At 38.4% G+C, this 22,434-nt stretch overlaps 1 protein-coding gene across 1 annotated transcript in view; it reads right to left on the bottom strand.

Annotated features, from left to right (window-relative positions):
* Positions 1-229: 229 nt before the first annotated feature.
* WAC (WW domain containing adaptor with coiled-coil) overlaps positions 230-22,434 on the bottom strand; it is a 58,474-nt gene continuing 36,269 nt past the window's right edge. Inside the window, exons 9-14 of the mRNA XM_084260842.1 lie at positions 20,455-20,577; positions 19,301-19,449; positions 14,479-14,597; positions 7,520-7,706; positions 3,934-4,061; positions 230-1,712 (exon numbers count right to left, since the gene is read on the bottom strand). Coding sequence (XP_084116968.1) covers positions 1,643-1,712; positions 3,934-4,061; positions 7,520-7,706; positions 14,479-14,597; positions 19,301-19,449; positions 20,455-20,577 — 776 coding nt within the window. The 3' untranslated portion in view covers positions 230-1,642. The remainder of the gene's footprint in view (positions 1,713-3,933; positions 4,062-7,519; positions 7,707-14,478; positions 14,598-19,300; positions 19,450-20,454; positions 20,578-22,434) is intronic.

The raw sequence follows: 22,434 nt of genomic DNA, 5'->3' as shown, positions 1-22,434 counted from the left end.
CACGTTACAGGCAGAATAAAAATCATGTAATGTTTCTGGTGCTGAAAGACAGTATTCTGTAGGAATAAGACATAGAGCATCACATGTCAACACCTTTTAAGTTCTTTTTTATAATCCATCACCTACAATCTTTCTTTCTTAACAGACTGTAACATGGACACCTCTGCAGGTACCAGACTAGTACTGTCATCTCTAGGTTTTATTGTTTTTAAGCAAAGAAAAAGTCAGGTTTATTTTGTAGTAGCAATAGTTTCTTTTTTATTTTTAATATACTTTAGGAAACAATATACAAAGCTGAGCTTTGCCACCATTTTCAAACGGCGGGTTTGCTCCAATTACACAAATTCAGCGTTTTGTGATGGTTAAGAACAGCAGTCAGCACCAGACTTTAAACAGCTACAACACAAACATCCTTCGAAATGAAATGTCATAATATCAAGACAGGTAAACCAGGAGTTAACATATGACAACCGCTGGGGAGGTGTCTCAAATCATTCTTGTTGAAGTTTATATTTCATTAAATATTTTATAGACATTTTCCTGTTTACAAGTTTTAAACAAAACCTCCCTTGAGGAATTATTTAAGTACAAAAATGTTCAACAAGAACAGTTCTAATAAAGAGTCCCCAAACAGACCGAATTTTAATATGTGTGGACCAAAGGAAATGAAAACCAGTGTTTCTTTGTTTTAACATGTTTATTACAACAGATACAATTCACATCTGACTAGCTTTTTTTTTTTAATTCCTCTTTCCCCTCCCACAACCATGTTAACATGTTCATTGGGCTATTTCCTTATATTTGAGCAAGTAATGTACTTTCAGCACACATGCCCAGCAGTACTATAAGTCCATTCTTACAGGGTGCAAATGGAAATACGTTTCAATAATTTATACAAACAAGTGGGTTATGCTCAATCACTGCAATTTTAAGCTACTGTACACAGGAATGAAAAGATTATAGAAAAAGTGCCATAGCAACAGTGCCTTAAGAAAAGAGAAAATTAGAAGCATTAAAAAACTGATAAAATCAGATTTAGGATTTCATGGGGAAATGGAACACAGAAAATTAAAAACATTTCTCTGTAAAACAGAACTGGAGAAGCACTGCTCTCGATTCGGTGCAAGTGTGGAAACAGTTGTTTCATGGTATTTTGTACATTACCCAAATTGTTGCAGCCTTAGACACAGATCGCCTGGCGCTTGCTTTGAATTTCAGGAAATGCAAGATTTCTGAATGATAAATTAACTAAAAAAAAAAAAAAGAAAAAAAGAAAAAAAAAAGAAAGCTAATTTTGCAGACAGGTTTACATGTAAAAGGCTAGGTATTTAGCCACCTCAGCATTGATTAGTTTTGGATGTCTAAGCTCTGATACACATGGCTTCCCATGGCTTCACTCTACAAAACATATTTACAACGTGAAGAATACATCTACAAGAAATCTACATTTCAAGGGTTTTACAAATCATTCTTGTATCTTTCCCCTGAATTTGACTCCCTCCTGTCCCCTTCCCCATGTCAACTTTTTTTCTGCCCAGCTCAACGGTCCAAAGTCTACTCAAATGCAGCTCAAAAGTGTTAAGACTGGGCATCAGTTTAATAGTTCCTGTACTCAAAACCATGTGCAATTGTTTACAACTTTTCACACCATGAAGGAATTCTGATTCTTTAGCTTTTCAAGTTCTTTAATTTGTTGCCTCAAAAATAGTATCCTGCAAGAGAAAAGAAATAAATTAGTATAAACATTTCCATTGTACAGCGATATTAAGTATCTACACAAGCACTTTTAGAGTTTCAGTGAAAGAGATCAAGCTCCTTAACCTCCATTAATAAAATTCAGGTATTTTAGAATCATTTCCCAATCTGTTCAACCACCTACAAACACCATATGCAGAGGCACAGAGCTGTGCAAAGTTTGATACCTTAGTTCTGAAAATTAAGTTGCTCAATTTTTTTTGAGCAAGCAAGTTTTCTTCTAGGTGCAACACTGGTAGTTGGCTCTGTAGCTACCAGTAGCCTCTAGTTATGCTAAGCTCCAATCTTCAAAATGTTTGATCGTTAAAAGACTTGTAAGGAAAAAAGAAATTGTAACTGTATCTGGCTTTGAAACAAAATACATTGGTAGCAATTCCCTTATACATTTTTCCTTCTTCTACTGAACATAAACAATTATTATGATTAATGAATGTTTGGTTTACGTAACTGTTTCCTAGAAATTTTAACAAATGTTTTGAAACAACTTTTCATGATGCTGAAGAGCAATATAAGCATGGGAATGAAGAAAGAAAACATTCACGGAAGGCTAAGTTCTATATAAATAGTCTATAAAAGCCTGAAGCAACTTTAGTCAATGCAGATTAGTTCACTTCAGCACTTTTGTAGAACACTTTTCAAGTACATATCCAATTCAGTAAAAATTAATTTTCTACTGAAAAGCAGGTGAACAAAGATTAAGATAAACCACTGAAAAAAACCCCAAACCATTAAACTTAAGAGGTGTGGGCCTTTAAAATGCATCAGCCACTGCAAAGTGCCTTTTCACATGCTGCCAGTTATGGTTTAAATAATATACTGGCTTTGCCTAGGGTTAAAATTTCCTCTTAAAACAAACTTAAATGGTTCTCTTCTGTGCACAAATACAGAAATAACACCATCATTCAAATGCACCAGGCTTTGATAATCCCATCCTCTGCAAAAGCCTCCCCCCACCAACTTGTTACTTATGCCATGTATTCCACATCTTTGGGATTGCAGCAAAAATAAGAGATACATGTTATCATAGATTCAAAGTCAGAATAATCATTATTAATTGATGACTTAAGGATACACACTGTACAAGAAACAAGGTGCTATTTAGTGAGACATTCGACATGTTATTTCCGATCAAATGGGCACCCTGGGACAGAAACAAAACTTAAGAAAGGAAACCTGTAGGAACCAAGCAGTTCATTAAATATACTACAGCAACTGTAATTTACGTAATGAAGTAATGAAATAAAATTACAGAAAGAATATTTTTTATTCTTTATTAGGAGATTTACAACTATCTTACAGCCTACACCTGACTAAAGGACTGTTTTACAAACTGCCAAAAAGCATGAGTTTCTAGGATAAAGCTGTCTACTTAAGCCACTATTAAAGTAGCCTAAACTAGTAAAGAAGAATCGCTGTATTCACACTGTGATGTGACTTAATAAATGGGATAACATCACTGAAAAAGGAAACTGATTATGAAAGTATATTCAGGACCACAACTACCAGTGAAGTTTCAGCATGTATTTATCCTAAGACTAAGCTTTTCACTCTTGCACAACAGTCTTCCAACAACATGGATGTGTACTATTTCAGTGACATACAAGACACACCTGCTACTACTGACTTCAGAAGCACAAGTCTACTTTGCTATAACCAACATCTCACAAAAGAACTCCAAGATCTTCTCAGACACCTCCTACCTATACAGCAAAAAGTATTTTTTCCTTAGCTGATGGTAGCCACAACATCTGTTCAAACCTGCACTGGCTTTAGATCTAAAAAATGTGTCATGCCAACCTGTAGTGTTTAAAACCAGTATAAATCGTGCAGATGTGTACCTATGTGATCTTTGCATCATGTATGGACAGATATTTTAGAAATATGTTGAACTTGTGTGAGTTAATCGGTTTCTCCTAATGCACTAATTTAACTGGAAAGCTACTTCTTTTCTAAGTGAAAATACACACAAGTTTCCTATCTGGTTCTATTCACTGGAGACTATGAGGTGTCTGTGTGGGAGACAGGTAGAAAATACACAAGGAAGACAGCTTGTAAAATCTGGCAACTATCTGCAAAGCCATCAGTAAACACAGCTCATGTAGAACAATGTCAGAATGAGAATTGTAATCCCACCTTGAAAATCACCATTTTGAAATTAAACACAGAGTACACACTTACCTTTGCTCACGCAAAGTTGCTTGAATTTCACATACTCGAACTAAAGACCTTAAATTCTTTAATTCAGTACAAATTTCTGACATATGGACACTGCCCATGTTATGGGCTTCCTCACGTAATCTTGATGCCTGCAACGGTTACACAGAAAGGTTAGGATTTTGAATCAGCATTGGAAACAACTGGCTGTATCTAGAGGGATTGCTGGATAAGCAATCTTCAAACAGCAGAGCATTCTAACCTCAAAAGGGCATGTTAAATCTGAAGTACGTTCAATTCTGTACAAAAGCCTGTTTAAATCCAGAAATGAACACCAGTGGCTGCCCAGAGATGGCCCATGCTAAGGCAGGGATGGTTTAGATTTCCTTGATCCTAAGAAATGTTTACCCAACCATCTTCAAAGATCGTGCAAGAGCTCCGAGTTTCCAAAGTAATTTGTTCAAGTTGTTCAAAGTCCCTGTCCACTATTTCAATGGCATACTTAAATTTCACATCTAAACTAAGCCTTATTGACAAAAATAACTGAATGCCATCTTCTTTCCAGCTACTTTTTACAGGAAGCCCTCCCCGCCCAACAAACCCACAGTTTTGCAGCCCTTTTCAGGTGTTCTCTTCTAGACAAACTCCCATTATTTTAGTATCTCTACTTAGTCAGGTGGAGACAAGGAGAAGTATAAATTTAAAAGGCATCACCTATCCCCAGTTTGTGCATTTCCTAGAGTCTTCTCACTGAACTAGATATATGACTCCAGAGGACTCCTCAACAGCACCAAGGAGACCAGTGTAACTACTCTGAGGTCCTGTGTATCACACTGCAATAAGGAAAGAGACTTCTGGCAAGTGGCACATTGAAAAAAAGATTTTTTCCTTCCACACAGTATTCTTGTTTAGCAACGTTACTCTCTGCTGTACTGTCTGGCTGGGATGGAGTCAATTTTCTTCATACCAGCCTATATGGTGCTGTGCTTTAGGTCTGTAACAAAACCTTGTTGGTAACACACTGATGTTTCAGCTACTGCTGAGCAGTGCTGACACAGCATCATCTCCCTTTCTCTCTCAGACCTCCCCAGCAAATAGGCTGTGGATGGACAAAGGGAAGGGGGGGAACACAGCTGGGACAGCTGATTCAAACTGACCGCAGGGGTGCTCTATACTACACAATGTCATGCTCAGCAGTAAAACTGGGGCAGTTTTCCAGGGGTTGCCATTGCTCAGTGACTGGCTGGGCATCAGTCAGCTGGTGGCATATGACTGCTTTTGCATCACAGATACCACACCCCCTGCCCCACTCCCCTTTTACATGTTAAGCTATCTTTATCTCAACCCAGGAGTCTTCTCACTTTTGCCCTTCCAAATCTCTTTTCTTCTCATCCTACTGGGTGAGAGTGAGTGAGCTGGGTGGTCCTTGGCTGCTTAAGTACTTCTATACTTGATTTTTCCTTCCCTCAAACAATGGTATTTCACACAGGTCTTAACTTCTGGCATTTTTCCAGTTCAAAGAAGCACTTGGTGTTCTAATTCCTTGCACTGAAAATTTTCTTTTCTGGAATGTGTTGACATCCACGAGTACCCTCATCTCTATTAGGACATAATTTGTTATGTCCTTCCTACACAATTCCAAAGCCCTACGAATTATAGGAAATTACCAATAATAACTTTCAAAGTATTTCTTTTTAAGATGACCAGTTACCCATCTTAAAGCAATCTTATTTAAAAGGCCTTAGAATAATTTTTGCATACAAAATTCTTGTTAAAAAGTGTTGACAGTCTTGCTGCAAATCAGGATATAACATTTACTGCTTTCCCATATTACAAAGCCTTAACATTTATCAAAAGAAAAAAGAAAAAAACCTGGATGTTACTTTCTCTCTAAAAGGTCCATGCTGACTTTTATCAGGGTTTTCTTTTCAGGTATTTGTAAAAAGATAAATTCATTGGTTTTTTCTGCTCAGATATTGTTCAATACTCAAAAGTATCTCTACAATTACTGAGTTGAGACCGCCTACGGTTCTGTTTCTCACATTCCTTAAAGATAAAATAGCTATGCTATTTTCCAGTTAACCCCATTACTAGATTTTTTTTTCCAATTTCCCACATTATCTGCTTCTTATGAGTTATGCAAGAACTGCCAGTGGTTCAAGAATTAGTTTAGCAACTTCTTATTGCACTTCAAGTCTGACTGCTTAAACACATACCTGCCCCAGCTCACCAAATTTATTACTTTATTTTCCAGCATTCTCTGGTCAGTATTCTTATGCCCTCATTTCAATTAAAGCTATGCCTCTGATTGGAAGGCATTTTTAGCCTCTCCACTTTGATCTAGTTTACTTTCTTCATTATGTATTATACCTATACTGTCATTCACTTTTTTTAAAAAAATCAAATATCTGACTGAAGTTCTTCAAGTGCTACTGTTCAAAACTGGTCTATAAACAACACTGTCGCGTTAGTGAGTACATGACTGCCTAGCATGAACAGCTTTTAAAAACTCTCTTTATTAGAGACAGTGGGGAAAAAAATCACCTATAAACTGCATAAATCTCTCTTTTCCACACTAAGATACAGATCAATTCAGTACACAGGGACAAGAACACTATCAAAACTATGGACCAAGACCACAGAAAGAAGTGCTGTTACACCATTTCCTTAAACACACATTCCACAGCAATGGCTTAGTCATTTGACCCAATACAGGTTGGTAATGTCTTAAAATTGCATTAAAAATTAATCAAAAAACGAAGTCCAAAAGGGATATCAGTCTAGACTGCACTTCTAAGATAAATCCTGCAAATTAGCACCCAGAAACCCCCAGCACAGGCTTGAGCCAACATGCAACCACCGTTCAGAACACCCACACAAACCGGGCCAGGTGAGATAAATCTCTCACATACAACCCATGTCAGACAGGGTTGTCTGTGAAAAGACCTGAACTAGACTCAACCAATACAGACCCTTTGAGTAACTTATTCCAAGCAGCTGACATACATCCAGTTTCTCTGTATTACCACAGCAGGATAGTTTTCATGAAGTTACCCATAAAATACAGGTGGCAACTCTACTAAATTATGTAAAAAAAGAGTCCAAATTCAGTCTGTGCCCTCTACATCATCTTAAAAAGTGAGCACAACAACCAAGGAAGAGTTCTTTTTCCACTGTGTAGAGCTATCAACTCAGTGACCCAAACTGTGGGGCAGTCTTAAAATAGTTTAACTCTGTCGCCAAATTCATAACATTTTCCATGTAACAAAACCACCTTTATTATAAAAAATTGCTGAAATTTATGTTCTTTGTCAATTTCAACAGAACTTTGACAAGAAGAAAACAGTTATGAGGAGAGCTACTCACCTGAGAGAACTTCAACAACACCGGTACTTTGAGATTGAAAATACTCAACTGCTAAGGGGCAATCACCCGTAAAAGCTATAGGTCTGGCCTAATCTCTCTCCCCTCCTCTTGTCTGGCTAAGGACAAGCTTCGTGGTTTTCTAAAATACTTTCAATTCTTAGAAAATACAATCTGTGTAAAACCCCCAGGTTTCAAGCTACACACTTTGTGCTCTCACAGGGAAAAAGTGCACGAGTGTACTCACCTGCTTTTCTGCATGGTCTGCAGGCCAGCCTTGGACATGCTTGATAAGGTTTTCATTGAAGTGTGCTGCTAGCGTAGGGGTTAGCGAACAAGTGGGTCGTACAGATGTATTCTGCGGTGCAGGTGTTGAATTTGATGCACTAGTGCTAGAGGTATGATTTGGACCTGGTGATGGGCTTCTTTGACTACTAGAAGAATTTTAAAAAAAAAAAAAAGAGCATTTTAAAGCATATGTAAACACACATAGAAGTAAGCACTTGAAATTCATTGTTTGCAGCCACAAAAATATATAAAGTATTTAAACCACAAGAAAATGCTTCTGGTAGACCAGACATGCATATTCTTCCTTCAAATAAATGCAAACATTAAGTCAAGCAGGTTTATTCAATGGAATGTATCAGCAAGGGTCAGAATAATCCTTAAGTACAAAGCCTGATGTTCTGATCTAACAATACAGCCATGTGGGCTTTATGAGAACAACCATTTACTAATGCCAAGCACACAGGCAACCGTGTGCACCTTCACTTAAAGCACTCAAGAACAGAAGTATCACAGCAGCAGTATGTTGGTAGCTACCAACTCAAATGCTTTACTGGAACATACTCATGCTGCCCTTTTTCCAGTTGATGTGTTAACTTGTTGCTGGAGAACAGATGCATGGAGACATATTCAGCTGATGTGTACTGTACAATCAATCAAAAACTCTGTGCCTTGGGAAAAGCCTTTGACTGTCCTCCTTCAAACCTCCATATGCAAGTAAACACAGGGCTTACAACACTACACCAAACCACAGCTTTTCCAATTTTAATTTGCAACTAAAATTCTTGGTCAACAATATTTCTAATTTTTACTAAAACACTTTCATGCTGATCTTGGGGTAGCAGTCTTCTGCCATCCACAGTGCTCAAGTTTGTATTATTTACAAAGTATTCTACCTATTGTTTCAAGCAATGTTGGTTGGTTTCGGCTGATTTTTTTTTAACTGCATTACTCTAGTAATTACCCTCTCACTCAACTTTACAAGATACTCTTCCTCTCTGCCTCATGATACTTGTCATGTATGAGAGGGGCTTTCTTAAGAATCCCAGCTCTTTATAAAGGCCTATTCCTGCTGTTATGACTAAGAAAGGTGTGTTCAGCTTAGGTAAACCTTTAGTAAACAGATACAACCAACTAAACCACAAGAACTCTTGTACTCCCAATTTGCAAATACTCCTCCCCCACCTTACACTCAGATGCTAAGCTGTCTAGGTAAAGAAGCAGAGGTTTTGTTTCACTTGATGTGTCCAGTAGCACAAGTACAGAGCCAGCATGAACACTACACTCTCATATTGTAGGGTTCCAACCACATCTGACCCAAGTGCCAGAGCTGCAGCTACACAGTTGTGCTATGTCAAACGTTCACTGCTGTTCTTCAACTTTCATATCATCAGCAATAGACAACTTAACTGCCACACCAGCACCAAAACTGCTATTCAGTAGATCACCATTATCAAATGAGGGATTGGAATGTTGGGATTTGTCTCCTCCTAGCAAGCACCTGCTGGGCAGGCAATATGATCTTGTAGAAGACTAGAACATGCACTGGGACGGGTATCTAACCCATGGTGGGGACGCTTGGAATTTCAGCACATGTGCTTTTCTACTCTCCCATGCATTGCAAAAACAAGGCTATACTCTTACTTCCCTTTCTGATATTCATTCAATTGCTCCCCCACCCCAAAGGCCTTTGTTCTATTTTGCTAAGAAATGGGAGCAGCATGAGCTACCCATGCAAACATGGATAAGAACAGGTCAGGATGAAAACAGTCTGCTCTCCTCTCTCCACCCTTGTAAGGGAAGAGGTGTGATGGTCCCTCACAGTTCCGATGTTCTTTGGCACTACATATAACCAAGAAACTGGAGTACTATTTAAGTACCTAGCCATTTCTTTTAAGATTATGTTGACACTCTCCCACTGGCAGCAGCTTTTTGACACAGGCCATAACTTCAGTCAATCTTAAAACTTTTTTTACTACTTGCCTGCAAGTAATATAAAAAAAAACAAATTTGAGAGGAATCTTAATTCATCACCTAACTTACCCCCTTGAGGGCTGGAAACATCCAAGCATAATGCAACTATCTTTACAGTCCAATGCCCAGACATCTATCCAAATCCCTCAAAGTAGCAAAGAATTACAGCAGGTTTCCAACCAACCAACCAATCAGGTACAAACACTCCTCTGCAGCAAAGACTCTAACCTCATTCCTTTCAGTACCCCCAAACTTGTCTAAAAGCTAAGAACTGGAAAACCCCCCAAAATTATGCAGCAAGATTTTGGTAGGCAGCTTCATTAAGACTTGTAAATGGCAATTTCCCTTTCAGAAGTTGCAAAAGGGAATATATGATGTAACTGGGGGTGATGGGGGGAAGGGATTCTTTAGGTTTTGTGTTCTGCATTCTCTTCAGTAATTGGCTCAACTACTTCAAAACTGTAGAAATGTTTGGCTGATTAGGAAAAAACGGCATTTAGGTTTTGAAGATGTGTTTGAAACCAGCCAACAACACCAAGGGCCACAAGGACAATCAGAAGCAAATGGAAGGTTAGGGACCAAGGTACAGGGTCCTAGAGACAAAGGACATGAAAAAGACCAGGACAGTTGTCAATGTTTCATTTGCCTGGGTTTTTATGGGTACAGTCTGCCCTGAGGCCTTCCACATGCCCAAGGCACAGCAGCAGAGTCAATGTGAGTGAAGTATTACCTCCAGCAGAGGAAGAAGTTACGGAACAGTTAACCCAACTGGACATATGTCCATGCAGCCAGATGGTATGTACCCAGGGGTAATTGGGGAGCTGCTCAGTGTAACTCAGATGCTGCATCCACTTGAAGCAGCACAGCAGACAGGTAAGCTTCCTGATGATGGTGGAAAAAAGCAGATGTTAAAGCCACCTTCAAGTAGCACAAGGAGGACAACCTTGGGGACCACAGGCCAGTTGACCTTAGTCTCTGGGAAAGTTAATACAGCAAGTCTTCCTGGAAGGAGTTCCAGCTACATGAAAGAATAAAAGGCAAAATAAAAGAGCCAGCATAGATTTACTACTGGCAAATTATGCCTGCTTGGACTTCTATGATGAGATAGTGAGTTCACAGGATAACAGGAAAGCAGTGATGCTGCTTACCTTGACTTCAGCAAGGCTTGTGATATCATCTCTCACAATGTTCTTGTAAGTGTTCACTTATCCAATACACATCTTTTGTGTAAGGTGGGTGGAAAACCAAATGAACTGCTGGGCTGAAAGGCTGCAGTCAGAAGTGCAAGGACACACTGACAGCCAGTGAGTAGTGTTGCCCTTCAATGATTAATACTGGGGTCAATACTGTTTAATAAAAACATAAAAACCTTGACAGTGGCACACAGTGCACCTTCAGTGAGTGTGCAGATGACACCTACTTGGGGGCGGGGGGCAGTGTTCAATACACTGGTGGGGAAGTTTCTTACTCAGAAGGACCCAAATGGGCAAAAGAGGCAAATGCAACCCCCTGCACCTCCATACAACAACATTGGCACAACCCCATAGAGCAGCACAGGCTGAGTGGGCAGAAAGTAGCTTTGAAGAAAAAGACTCAATGTGAGTCAGAAAAACACATGCTGGGCAGTATCAGCAATAACATGGTTTAAGAAAGTTTAGGAGATCCACAGTACCTGAAGTACTGTATAGCAGGGCGTCCACAGAGAACTAAACTGCCACACCAAAGGAATCTAGCAGACACAGGGTCTGAACTCCTGCTGTAAGAGGAGAGCCTAAAAGAACTGGGTGTATTCAGTCTGGAAAAGAGAAGGCTGAGGGAAGGGGACTGAAGGATCTTCTCACTGACTTTAACTACCTATGGGAGGAGTAGACAAGCCAGATTCTTTTCGGCTATGCACAGTGATAAGAAAGGATGCAGAGACACAAGTTGCAACAAGGGAAATTCTAATTAGATATAAAGAAAAAACATTTCCCTATAAGGGCAGTCAAACCTTAGAAGATGATGCTCAACAAGTATTAAAATCCACCTGAACAACACCCTTAGCAATACAAACTTGCTAGCCCTACTTTTGAGTTTGGACATGAACTAGACCACAACTACAAGTCCTTTTCAACCTAAACTACTGTTTCTAAGTATTCATACAGCACTAGGATACTGATGGAGCAGAGAAAGTCTGCATTTATTAATGAAGTAGCCTTGAGGCATCACCTTCAATGCTTATTTACTCCTTAGTACTAGCGGGATCAAAGTTCCCCTATGACTTGCTTCCCTTCCATTTATCAATCTGGCTTCTCTGAGTCCTACTTCATCAGCAAACATCATTCTAACACATCAGAAAAGTTTCAGGAAACTAGATAAAAATCTGTGGGCTTCTCAAAAAATAAAGTTGTATCTTAACATTATCTTAACATTTTCACAATAACCTAGCACTGCTATGTTATCAGCAGGGGGAGCTATGAATGCAGCAACAATAGGCAGTTCCAAACCACTGCTGTTTTCAAATGCTTCAAAATAAAACTAAATACCTGCCTTAGCTGCTGGATGAGTTAAAGACTGACTATGCCACAGGTAACAGAACGCTTCCAGAGAGGCAAAAACATCTATCTGTACAGGAGTATGAAAACAGGACAGTTCTGAAATACACTACTGCAAGCTACAGAATTTCACAACCTACTAAAAAACATGAGGGAACACCTCCCCTTTCAGCAGTTTTGCATTCTCTAAATAAAGAAAAAACATTCCCAGTCCCTTCTGGAAATAAAGTGGAACCAGCAACTTGACAAAACTATTAATTACGAAAGCACTAATTTAGCTCCATTTTTAAAGTAGCCATAATTCATGGTGTGCCTTTGGAATCTTATCTTACAGAAAGACTCACTGCATGCCTATGACGCATTAACTTCCTAATTTACATGACTGAAATGTTCACAAATTTAAAGTTATCAATAGCTATCCACATAGTTTTTAGACAGTGTTTCCTGCCAAACAAGTTAAAACTCATTTTACCTCCAGTTGCTTGAAGTTTTTAATAACAGTAAAAGCAAAGGAAATATTGTTGTGATTAACTTCTGTACGCTGGATCTGTGTCTAAGCTGCAGAAGAAAAGCAACCTTAATTCACAGAGCCTCTCTTTGAGGACCACCTGTCTACAGTTCAGGTAAGCTGTTGGTCATTCCTATAAAAAAGTAAAGGGAGTTAGCCCCAAGAGCAGTCCCCAATCCAACTCACTGCTTTCACCTACAAAGGAATAATCTGTTCTATAGCAATTCACAAACATTGCCCAGACACACAAAATCTTTTGCAGACACGTATATGGATAAGGGTTTTGCCAGAGTGGGAAGTCCTGTAACCCAAAAGGTGGTGGGCCATGGTACGGTGTATGGATTAGCAGGCCAAACACCCAGCACTATCGCATCTGACAAGCTCCAGGCCACAGTGAATTGCTTCCAAGGATAAGACTATCTTCCTTAGCCTATGGGGAAAGGGTGATCAGCAAAAGGCAAAAAAGGGTCTGTGACCAAAAGCTATTTCCCAAAACCTCACCAGTCTTTACAAAAGACCTAGTCCCCTTATTAAAAGGGTTTAACTAGTTGCCAAGTATAATTTTATTTTTGCTATTATAATTCAGAAAGGCTTAAACAGCACCATCCATTAAATTACTAGAGACTGGAGCTGGTACACTGTCTTTATAAAGGAATATGAGCTGTAGATTAGATATTTGCTATAGACACTTGATTTTAGTCTTTAGGACAGATAGACATTTAAGACAAAAAACTTCTGACTGCTGCTTGTGCCCTCAAACTGCTCAACAGCACAGTGTCTCCAGTAAAACCAGTCACTGGGACAAAACCACCAAGCAAACAAATAAAAACCCACCCCCCCAAAAACAACCAAACAGAGCCCCCCCAAACAAAAAACAACACAGATTTGAAAAATCTAAAAGCAAGTGAGTGCATCAATGACACATAATCCAAGGTCCCCTTTATTATTACTCCCAGGAGGGCAAACACAAGGACCTCATTACTTTATGATACGGAAAGCACCACCAAGCTTCAGGTATGCTAAAAGGGAAGCGTGCTGAGTTTTTGTTTGCTTGTTTGGCAGTTTTGAACATCATACCAGACACCTTATTCAACCTAAATCGGCTAAGCTTAAAAGCTATAATTCCAGCTTTTAAGTGCAACACTACTTAGATTTGCAGTGAAACCACTGCGATGATGTTCATCACTGAACATGCAATCTTGCTTGCCACAATTCTAGACCATGACTCCACCACAGACAGTTCCTGGGGTGAATCGTTGGTTCCAGCTGCCGGAGCCACTATGAAAAAGCACATGGCATCCTACACAATAAAGAGCCCATCTTCCCAAAAGAACAATTTCAGACAAGATACAGATTCTAAACACACCTTGTAAATCCATGGCTAAATGTTCCTGGCATACAATGCAGTGTTGATAAAGCTCAGCCAAGGAAAACCATTTGGGAAACTTGCTTCGTTTTTAAATGTTTTTCATTAAAGCAGCAAAATCATCTGATAGACAAAAGTTCTTACTCATTTAAAAATCAAATCATACCTCAGTAAAACACACAAACATCTAACACAAATCACAAAGTGCTTAATCCCATAACTGCACATAAAGAAACAAAACCTCTAAACTCAGAAATCACAATACAAGCAATCACTTGTAAAATTGACTTCAGACAGACGCGATAGAAATATTAATTCTATTCTGCTTCCATGCATGGAACTGTAGTGGTGGTGTTAAAACAGAATCTACCACGTTAGCTCTGTAACAAAGGTATTTAGCTGCATCCTGTCACTAGCAGCAGAGTAAATCATATGTTCAATACAAAGGCCAAAGAAGAATCCACAAATTGCAACACATACAGCAAACACTGGATACAGAGCAAAACCAGAGGAGAGCACAGAGAAGCATTTCAATGTACCTCGAGCGCTGAAGACTTCGTGGAGAGGCAGGCTCATGACCCGCCTGCTTGTCAGCTATTACCGGCTGCTGAGGTGCTGCCTGTGAAGCTGGTCCTTGTTTAACGCCCGGAGTAGCAACCTGGAAAATTCAGAGTTTCATTAGATTTCCTCCACAATAAATATCAAGTGTAAGAACCACAGGAAAACACTGAAATTACAAGATCAGTGGGGTTTACAAGATCTTTTCTTGACTGAATTTTCACGCCATTTTTTAAAAAAACCCCTCTAATTCCAGAGCTGTGATAGCTTTTTTTATACTACATAGAAAGAGTACTTAGACATAATAAAGGAAATTTAGATCTGGCTTGTCAAAATAGTGCAAGTTTATTAAGTAAAATAGTTCAACTCAATTTCATTTTTGACCGTATCTTCTATGTGAGCACCAAGCTCATTTTCAACCTCCAAAGAACTGTTTATATCCAAATAAAAATTTTCACTTTAGTTAAAATATCCCTACTTGAAAATACATTAGTGTCAAGAGCAGAATTAGGTCATAACAGTATTAGATGATCTCTACCAGAAATGGAAAAAAAAATTAAAAATTAAAGCATATTTATCAGTCTGCTACTCCCCCATTTTAGCTGTTGTTTTAGTTCTAAACTAACGAATGACTGAAAGAAGAGAGACCGGTAGCTTTTTGCTTTTCCTTTGTATATATTCACATTTGAGATCCCAGCAGTGATATATGGTCTTTTTTCTGTGAATTCCTGAACTACAACAGGATGAAAAGTGGGAATAATAGTAGTGTTTAAGTTACAGTACATGGAGTTCAAGATACTTTTTTTTTTTTTACCCCATACTCTGCATACCTCTGTTCCTTTTAAAGTATGTTCAAAAGAGGAAGCAGCTCCAAAACTTAGCCCCCACTCTGGAAAATCAAGCTAACAATTTTAAATAAGCGGGAGGGAAGAAAAATGGGATCTAGGGATTCATAGAGACAAAAAGATAAATCAGGCAGCCTGTCTGGCATTTGCTGACATCAAGCTGGTTGGTGTACATTACTAACTAGTGGTCATCTGAACCTCCAGAAATTCTCTCAGTTTCAGAAACAGACTCCTGTGAAACAAACCACAGATTGCAAGTCAGACAGTATCTGCTAAAGAAATCTCAAGACATCATTTATTCAAATATACAGGAAATCTCAATGTAATCTCAAACTTACTTATATGTCTAAGAGGAAAAAACACCTTTTCAAATTATTAAGAGCCCCAAAAAAGTCTGAAAAGCACATGAAAAGCTCGTAGTTCCGGTAAGGTAAAACAAGATCATTTCAAGATCACTTTGTGTTGAAATCAACAGAATTATATAGTTGAGGGGAGTGAAGTAGTAGGAGGTTTTAACTTTATTTACAAAAAAATAAGTAGTAAAAAAAGAGAGACTATCCAAACATATCCATAAAATGACACAAAGAACTTTATGAATGCCAGAATTTTGCTCACTCTATGAGCACATGTACCTATTGAGGCTGCATAAACAGAAGGTGCATCAGAGATAATACAATCACCTTGCAGATACTGCAAAACTAACCAGCATCTTGGCTGGTAAAAAAAAAACAAAACAAAAAACTGGGATTTGTGAGATAAACATACCACAAAACTCTTAACCATTCTCTATTTTCCAAGTGCTTCAAAGACTGTAAGTGTAAAAGGAACCAAAAAAGGGCGGGGGGGAGGGTGTTTAAAAAAATTTTAATAATTCCATAAGCAATATACTCACTGAGCTTGACAGGTGTGTGTGGCATGATTTACACAGTTATTGTGCAGAAAATTCAGAATACTTTCTAAGCATAAAACACAGGCACAGCTAAACAGCACAATGTGACACATATGATCCTGGAGTCTGCGACACCTGAGCACCCATGTGCATACAGCCCACCTCCAGGCAGATGTACAAGCCTAGGTTTGAAAGCAGTTCATGCAGCCTGAAGGAAAGTGCACAAATGGCACTGCACGGCTCCCAGAGCCAGCTTAAGTGTCCATGCATCTGGCACTGGGCTCTGCTTCCAAGCTGTCAGGTCAGCTTTGTCTGCACACCTGCTGCACAGAAGCACCCTAAGCTTGTGCTCTGAAACCAGTGCGCCCTGGCACAGCACCACATCTTCATTATGCATAATTCACCTCAAACTCTTAGAACAGGGTAAGCTAACCTGACTGACCTATCCAAAGGAGTACTAAGACGGACTTGCTCACACTGCAGCTATTGCTACCTGAATTCTCATCTCAATCCCATCTTATGGAATGAAGTTATGTGAATGCAAGAACCATCAAGAAAGTTCTTTTCCTACTGAACTAGAAAAGTATCTGAACCAGAATTTGTCACTTCTAGGACCAACAAACAGTTCACGTTAATATTTCAATAGCTCTGTTAGCAGCACCAGATTCGAAAAAAGATCCTGCTGTCGAGCATTACTACTAGTTCTGCTCAGCTTCTCTGTGAAGTTACTTGAGGTACCTAGAAAATAGCTTTTATACGATATCCCAGTGTAGTAACGAGTTGCAACTTCCCCACAGAGGCATGGGAGTGAAAACTTGCCCATGTACATAATAATGCACAACAGTCCACTGGGGCTAACAGCCCTCTGAAGCAAAGACATTAGAGCTTAGAATGAGTAACTCAACCTCACTACATTTAACACTTCGATTCCAAACACAATATGCAGTTCAAAGCCAAACCAAACCTCACCTCGTTACAGTACAATCTTAAAGACAGATTAACATACAGTAATTTCAAAATGTGTCACAGTATGCTCGTCAAAATACAGATATCAACATTTTCAGAATATCTACATATCTATCAATAAAATACATGATACCCTAGTTTGAAAACATTAGAGGTGGAATCCTGCATGCCAAGTCACTAACACCTTGTGACAAGCCACAAAGCAATCACAGAACCCTGCAGGTAAGCGGAGGGTTTGTCACATCAGACAAAGCATAAAATAACCAACACTTTTTTTGTTGTTTTTTGAGGAGTGGCACCCTTGCTACAGTTACAGTTTACATTAAACTCAGTTCAACTCTTCCCAAACCTGCACTTAGCCTTAAAGTTTTTTGCTTCTATTGAAAACCTGAGGGAAAGCTTGTGTTTTCAAAACCATATTCAATCATATGGTTGGTCTGCTAAGACAGACTGGCCCTACTTAGAACATTCAGCTTGCCTTCACTTTCTCTAAAGGCATAGTTTACTACCACACCACTTACTTCACCGGTATAATGCTAGCCTTTATACTGGGTGAAAGGCAGTGGGTTCAAGTTTGTCCACACAGTTCTAGGAAAACATATGTAGCAGGATGATAAATACTAAACAAGTTTATAAAACTTGTGTTTCTGGTCATAACAAAGCCCTTCCTTCAAGTTTTCTTTCAGAAAACCTGGTACATAAAGAAGATCAAAAGGATAAACCTTTTGCCACGCTTATATCTGATGGATCTACTTTATTTATAAAGGTCTGATTAAGTCTCTGGTTTCTAGAGACCAGAAGAGATCAACTTTCAGTTACTGACCATAACCAACTTAAGACAATTCTTTTTCATATCCCAGGATTTGAAAGTGCCAGACACCTCCCTTCTTTGTTTCAAGTTTATGCTATTTGATAATTTCACTACCTGTCACCTCGCTATGGGATGTGACCACATAGATTCAGGATGCACCCCAAGGGCAGTAAAAAAAAGACCAGAAGCAGGATTAGTACACACGTGAGGCTTTCACGAGTCACTGTCATTCACAACAAACTGGGAGAATCATTTGGTTTTCTTTGTACCCATGAAAAAACTCAAATCTAAGAAAATTATGTGCTTAGATTAGAATGAGGAAAGCAATATTCCTGAAGATAACATTATTCCTTAACAGCTTTCCAGACATAATGGATTCTCTCCTGAGCAGAAAACTGAATGAAAGATGCCTTAGCTATAGCGGGGCAGGCATTGTGGGGGGTGGAATCCAACAAGACCAGTCTCATCTCAAAGTCTAGAGTCATGCTTCTTACACTCAAAAGCTACTACACACACTGAGCAACATACTGATAGACTGGGATAAAATCTGAGAATCTCAATCTTAAAAGAAAGATCTGTACAATGAATAGACAGGGCAAGCTCTTATTGCATGAAAACAGCAAACAAACTTCCATATTTCACAGCCATAAACTGCTGAATTTCTGTTTTGATCCCACTAGGGGCATCACACACATGCAAAGTGAAAAAAAACAAAACACACTTCTACGTTTTCTACTATTCTTATGTTTCCTTCTTCTAAGGAAGCACCTTAGGAGTTTATTTGTAGCATCGATTAATGTTTCCTAGTCACTGATTCAATTAAGGAATTCTGAATGAGCTGGTGGGAGGGAAAGAGATATAGTGTTACTGATCTCATAAACACCCAGAATATTTCTTCACTGATTTTGAAACTACATCAAGTCAACTTCCCCAAGAATTTCTGTCCCATTCTAAAAATATATTACTGGCTAAAGTCTAGAGAACTAGATCAGCTGTTGCCTTTGGAGTAACTTTTTGTTTCCATTTAAGTATGTTAAAATTCTGATCTCCTATTAGTGCTTCAGATGCTGTCTGGAGATAAACACAAGATTTTCTTCAAGAACAGAAAAGCAGAGTAGAACCCCAAAAATCTGCAACAAAACAGCCAAGCAACTGCTTCCAGTTTTTCTGTTTCTACTGGGGAAGATAACATACATATTTTATTATCCTATACAAAACTGCTAGCACATGGATATACAGCAGCAATACTTGGTTTCTTACTACAGTACAGCATAAATAAAAAAGGAGTTTACCTTCTGCTGCGATGCTACTGGTGGCGTAGTCATCAAAGGCTTAAGTGGAACAGTGTTAGTCTGAGGCGTGCTTATTCTTGGAGATACATATGATCTTGGCGATGAGGCATCAGATGTTAAAGACATTGGAGACTGATTAGATGGCTGAGCTGTTAAAGAAAAAAAAGAAGAGGTTTTTAATAAAATCTTAACATTTTTGTACTTTAGCAGCATGCTCTATCAGATACTATAAGAACATGACATAGTTGGGGATGGGATTTGAACAACTCGAACAATCAAACATTTAAAAACAATACTAACTAAAGAATGGAGTTTTCCCCAAGCCCTCCACTTTTAAAGACTTCAGGAGAGGGGCAAAGAGAAGAAGCTGTTACACAATGCTTTTTTCATGTGAAGAGACTATACTAAAATAGGAATTGCAAACGAAACTAGAGTGCTTAATTTAACCTAAAGAATGCATAAACAATTTATCTAGAAACCCATTCAACCTATTCAGCCATTCTAGGCATCTACCAACAGTCTCCTCACCCATGTTTTAACTACAGGTTAATCATCATTAACATAATATTGCTTACCTACTCAGTAACTTGACTGCATTTAATTGTTCTGGTTTAAGTTTCTACCTTTATTAAGTTACAAACCAGAATGTATTGAAGATACCTGAAGGAGTATCTTGCCTGGAAGCTGAAAAATACTTTTTACAGAAGGCTACACAAAAAGGCCCATCAGATAGCATAAACTTTCTTTTAAGAACTTAAGGCCTCCCTTAAGTTGTAATGTTGCACAGCGTTACAAACAGGTGTTCAACCAAGGAGGAGCTGTGTACTGTATTGAAGATTAAGCAATGTCTCATTAAGGTTCAGAATAAATTGAAAGGATCTCACATGTTTCACACTATTCATATAGCTATCTAACATACAAAGAAAATACCAAAAGGAGAGACAGAGAAGCACATTAACTTAGTTGCCTGTCAGCTTCCTTCTCCCCAAGTAATAATTCTTTATCCTATCTTTGGAAAGAGAAGTCATTGGACATCCTCCACACCAGATGGCCAAAGATGCGAAAAGAGGCAGCTTCTGCAAGTGTCAACTGTATCAGCCTTTACAAAATGCAATGTAACAATTTTACATAAATGAAAAGAAGACACTGAATACCTTGTGTAGACAGTTGTGCAGCTTGAGAAATTAGGGAAGTGATATTGAAAGCAGATGGTCCAGCAGTAAGAATTTTATGGAGTATAGACTGCAGAGAGGCTTGTGTCACAGCTGCTGTTAGAACTAAAAACAAACATTCTGTTTTACTGGCAATTCTAGATGACTTTAAACTGTTCAAACTGGCTAAATACATTTAAGTAGCATTTTCTTTCTGATTCTGTTCCCACACCCACAGAGACCCAAGAGCCACTTGAAAGATTTTTCAATGACTTGAATTTGATTCATGAATACTCAGCATGTCTCACCAAGCCCTTTATGTGGGCTTTTATCTTTTATCTTTGAGATATATACTGAAAAATTGTTTAGAAAATAACTCTTATGCTTGACCTTATGGATCAATAATTGTTCTTGTAAACATAAAGGGAACATTTGAGTTTGAGTTTGTTATTGTAGGAAGCAAAATGCGTATAGGGGTTTTAAAGCTTCCTTAATTAAAAAAAGGGCAAAAAACTACTTATTACTAACTCAGTAAAAGATATGGTGTGAGGGGAGACTTCCTACTCAAGGAAGAGACATTTCAAGTTAAAAATCCACTCAGTGTTTCTTCTTAAAATGAACGAACAAAATCATACCAACACAACAACAAAACCCCCAACACCAACCAAACAAAAAGAACTTATTTTTTTCTGAGTTTAGCTGTTCCACCTTGTCCCTCCCTCCTACAGTTAAAAAATAGCTAATTTTCAACCGTTTTAAAACCGCACTACACAAAAAAAACATCTTACAGTGTGAGTTGATGAGACCCAGCTTCTAAACTAAACTGTTCAAGATCTACAGGCTCTGTGGAATACTTCCTGAACATGCACGACCCGTGCACAAGGCTGAAAAAATTCACTCACCAGCACAAACACAGAGTAACTCTGCACCATGTGCACAGTAAGGACAGTCGTGCTGTGCAAGGTGAAATCACTACCCACATGGACCTGCCAGCTGGACCCTCATGCTACCAGAATACCACTAAACACTCTTGTTCCAAGACAGACACAGTTGCTTCTCAGCTATAACAAGAGAAAATGACTAGAAATTTAAATTGGCAGCTTTCTAATAAAATACAATTGGAGTTTTGATTGATTCTTTCATTTTTTAATACAACCATGATACTTTTTTAGTCCAACCTAGTGGACTACAATTTTAAAAGCTTCTTTCTCCACAAAAAAAACCCCATACCCACCTATTAGTACTGAATGAAGACATATTTGCTGACTAAAAGGAAGTCAACTGAGAGCTTTTCCTTATAAATAATTGTAGAATACATTTTGACTTTCATGGTTTGTACTTATAAAAAGTTAGAAGATAATTAACTCTGGGCACTGCATGTAAATGTTTTGCTCCCTATTTAAATTGGCGATCAGTGTACAAGCTCAAAGAAGCAAACAAAAATCCCACATCACTTACTTCAACAGTAACCTGCCACATCACATTAGACAAAATTACCTTCAAAATGCATCAACTCTATCTGGTCCTGCAGCAAAAGGCACTACAGCTAGTTCTAAGCATTCTTTTAATAAGCTATGTCAGTGTGGCAAAAATTCAAAGGATACACTGATTACACTCAAAAAATTTAACCTGCCAGTAAAAATACCATTATGCTATCTTTATTCAATAAGGCTAACGTGTTCTGTTAAAGAAAAGAAGTTGATAGGCAACAAGCTTTAAGAATCCCTGGAAGTTTCAGTATTTGCAAACATGTATTATTAGAACAGCAGCACAAACTACACGAAACAAAGAACATTGCACGAAACAAAAGAACAAAAAGCTTTAGCTAAATTTCGTGCAGGGGGTGAATGCTGATACAGCTATAAAGTCACCAGTCTCAATTAGACTGCCACATATATCATCTTAACAACTCTTAATTGTTACTTGGCTAATGTAAAAAGATTTAACAGAATGAAAGAAACCCAACAAACAAAACTAATCCCC

Source organism: Gallinula chloropus, assembly GCF_964237585.1.
Source record: "Gallinula chloropus genome assembly, chromosome: 2".
Classification (NCBI taxonomy): Eukaryota; Metazoa; Chordata; class Aves; order Gruiformes; family Rallidae; genus Gallinula; species Gallinula chloropus.
Note: the sequence above shows the minus strand (reverse complement) of the source record. Positions and strands in the feature narration are given on the sequence as shown.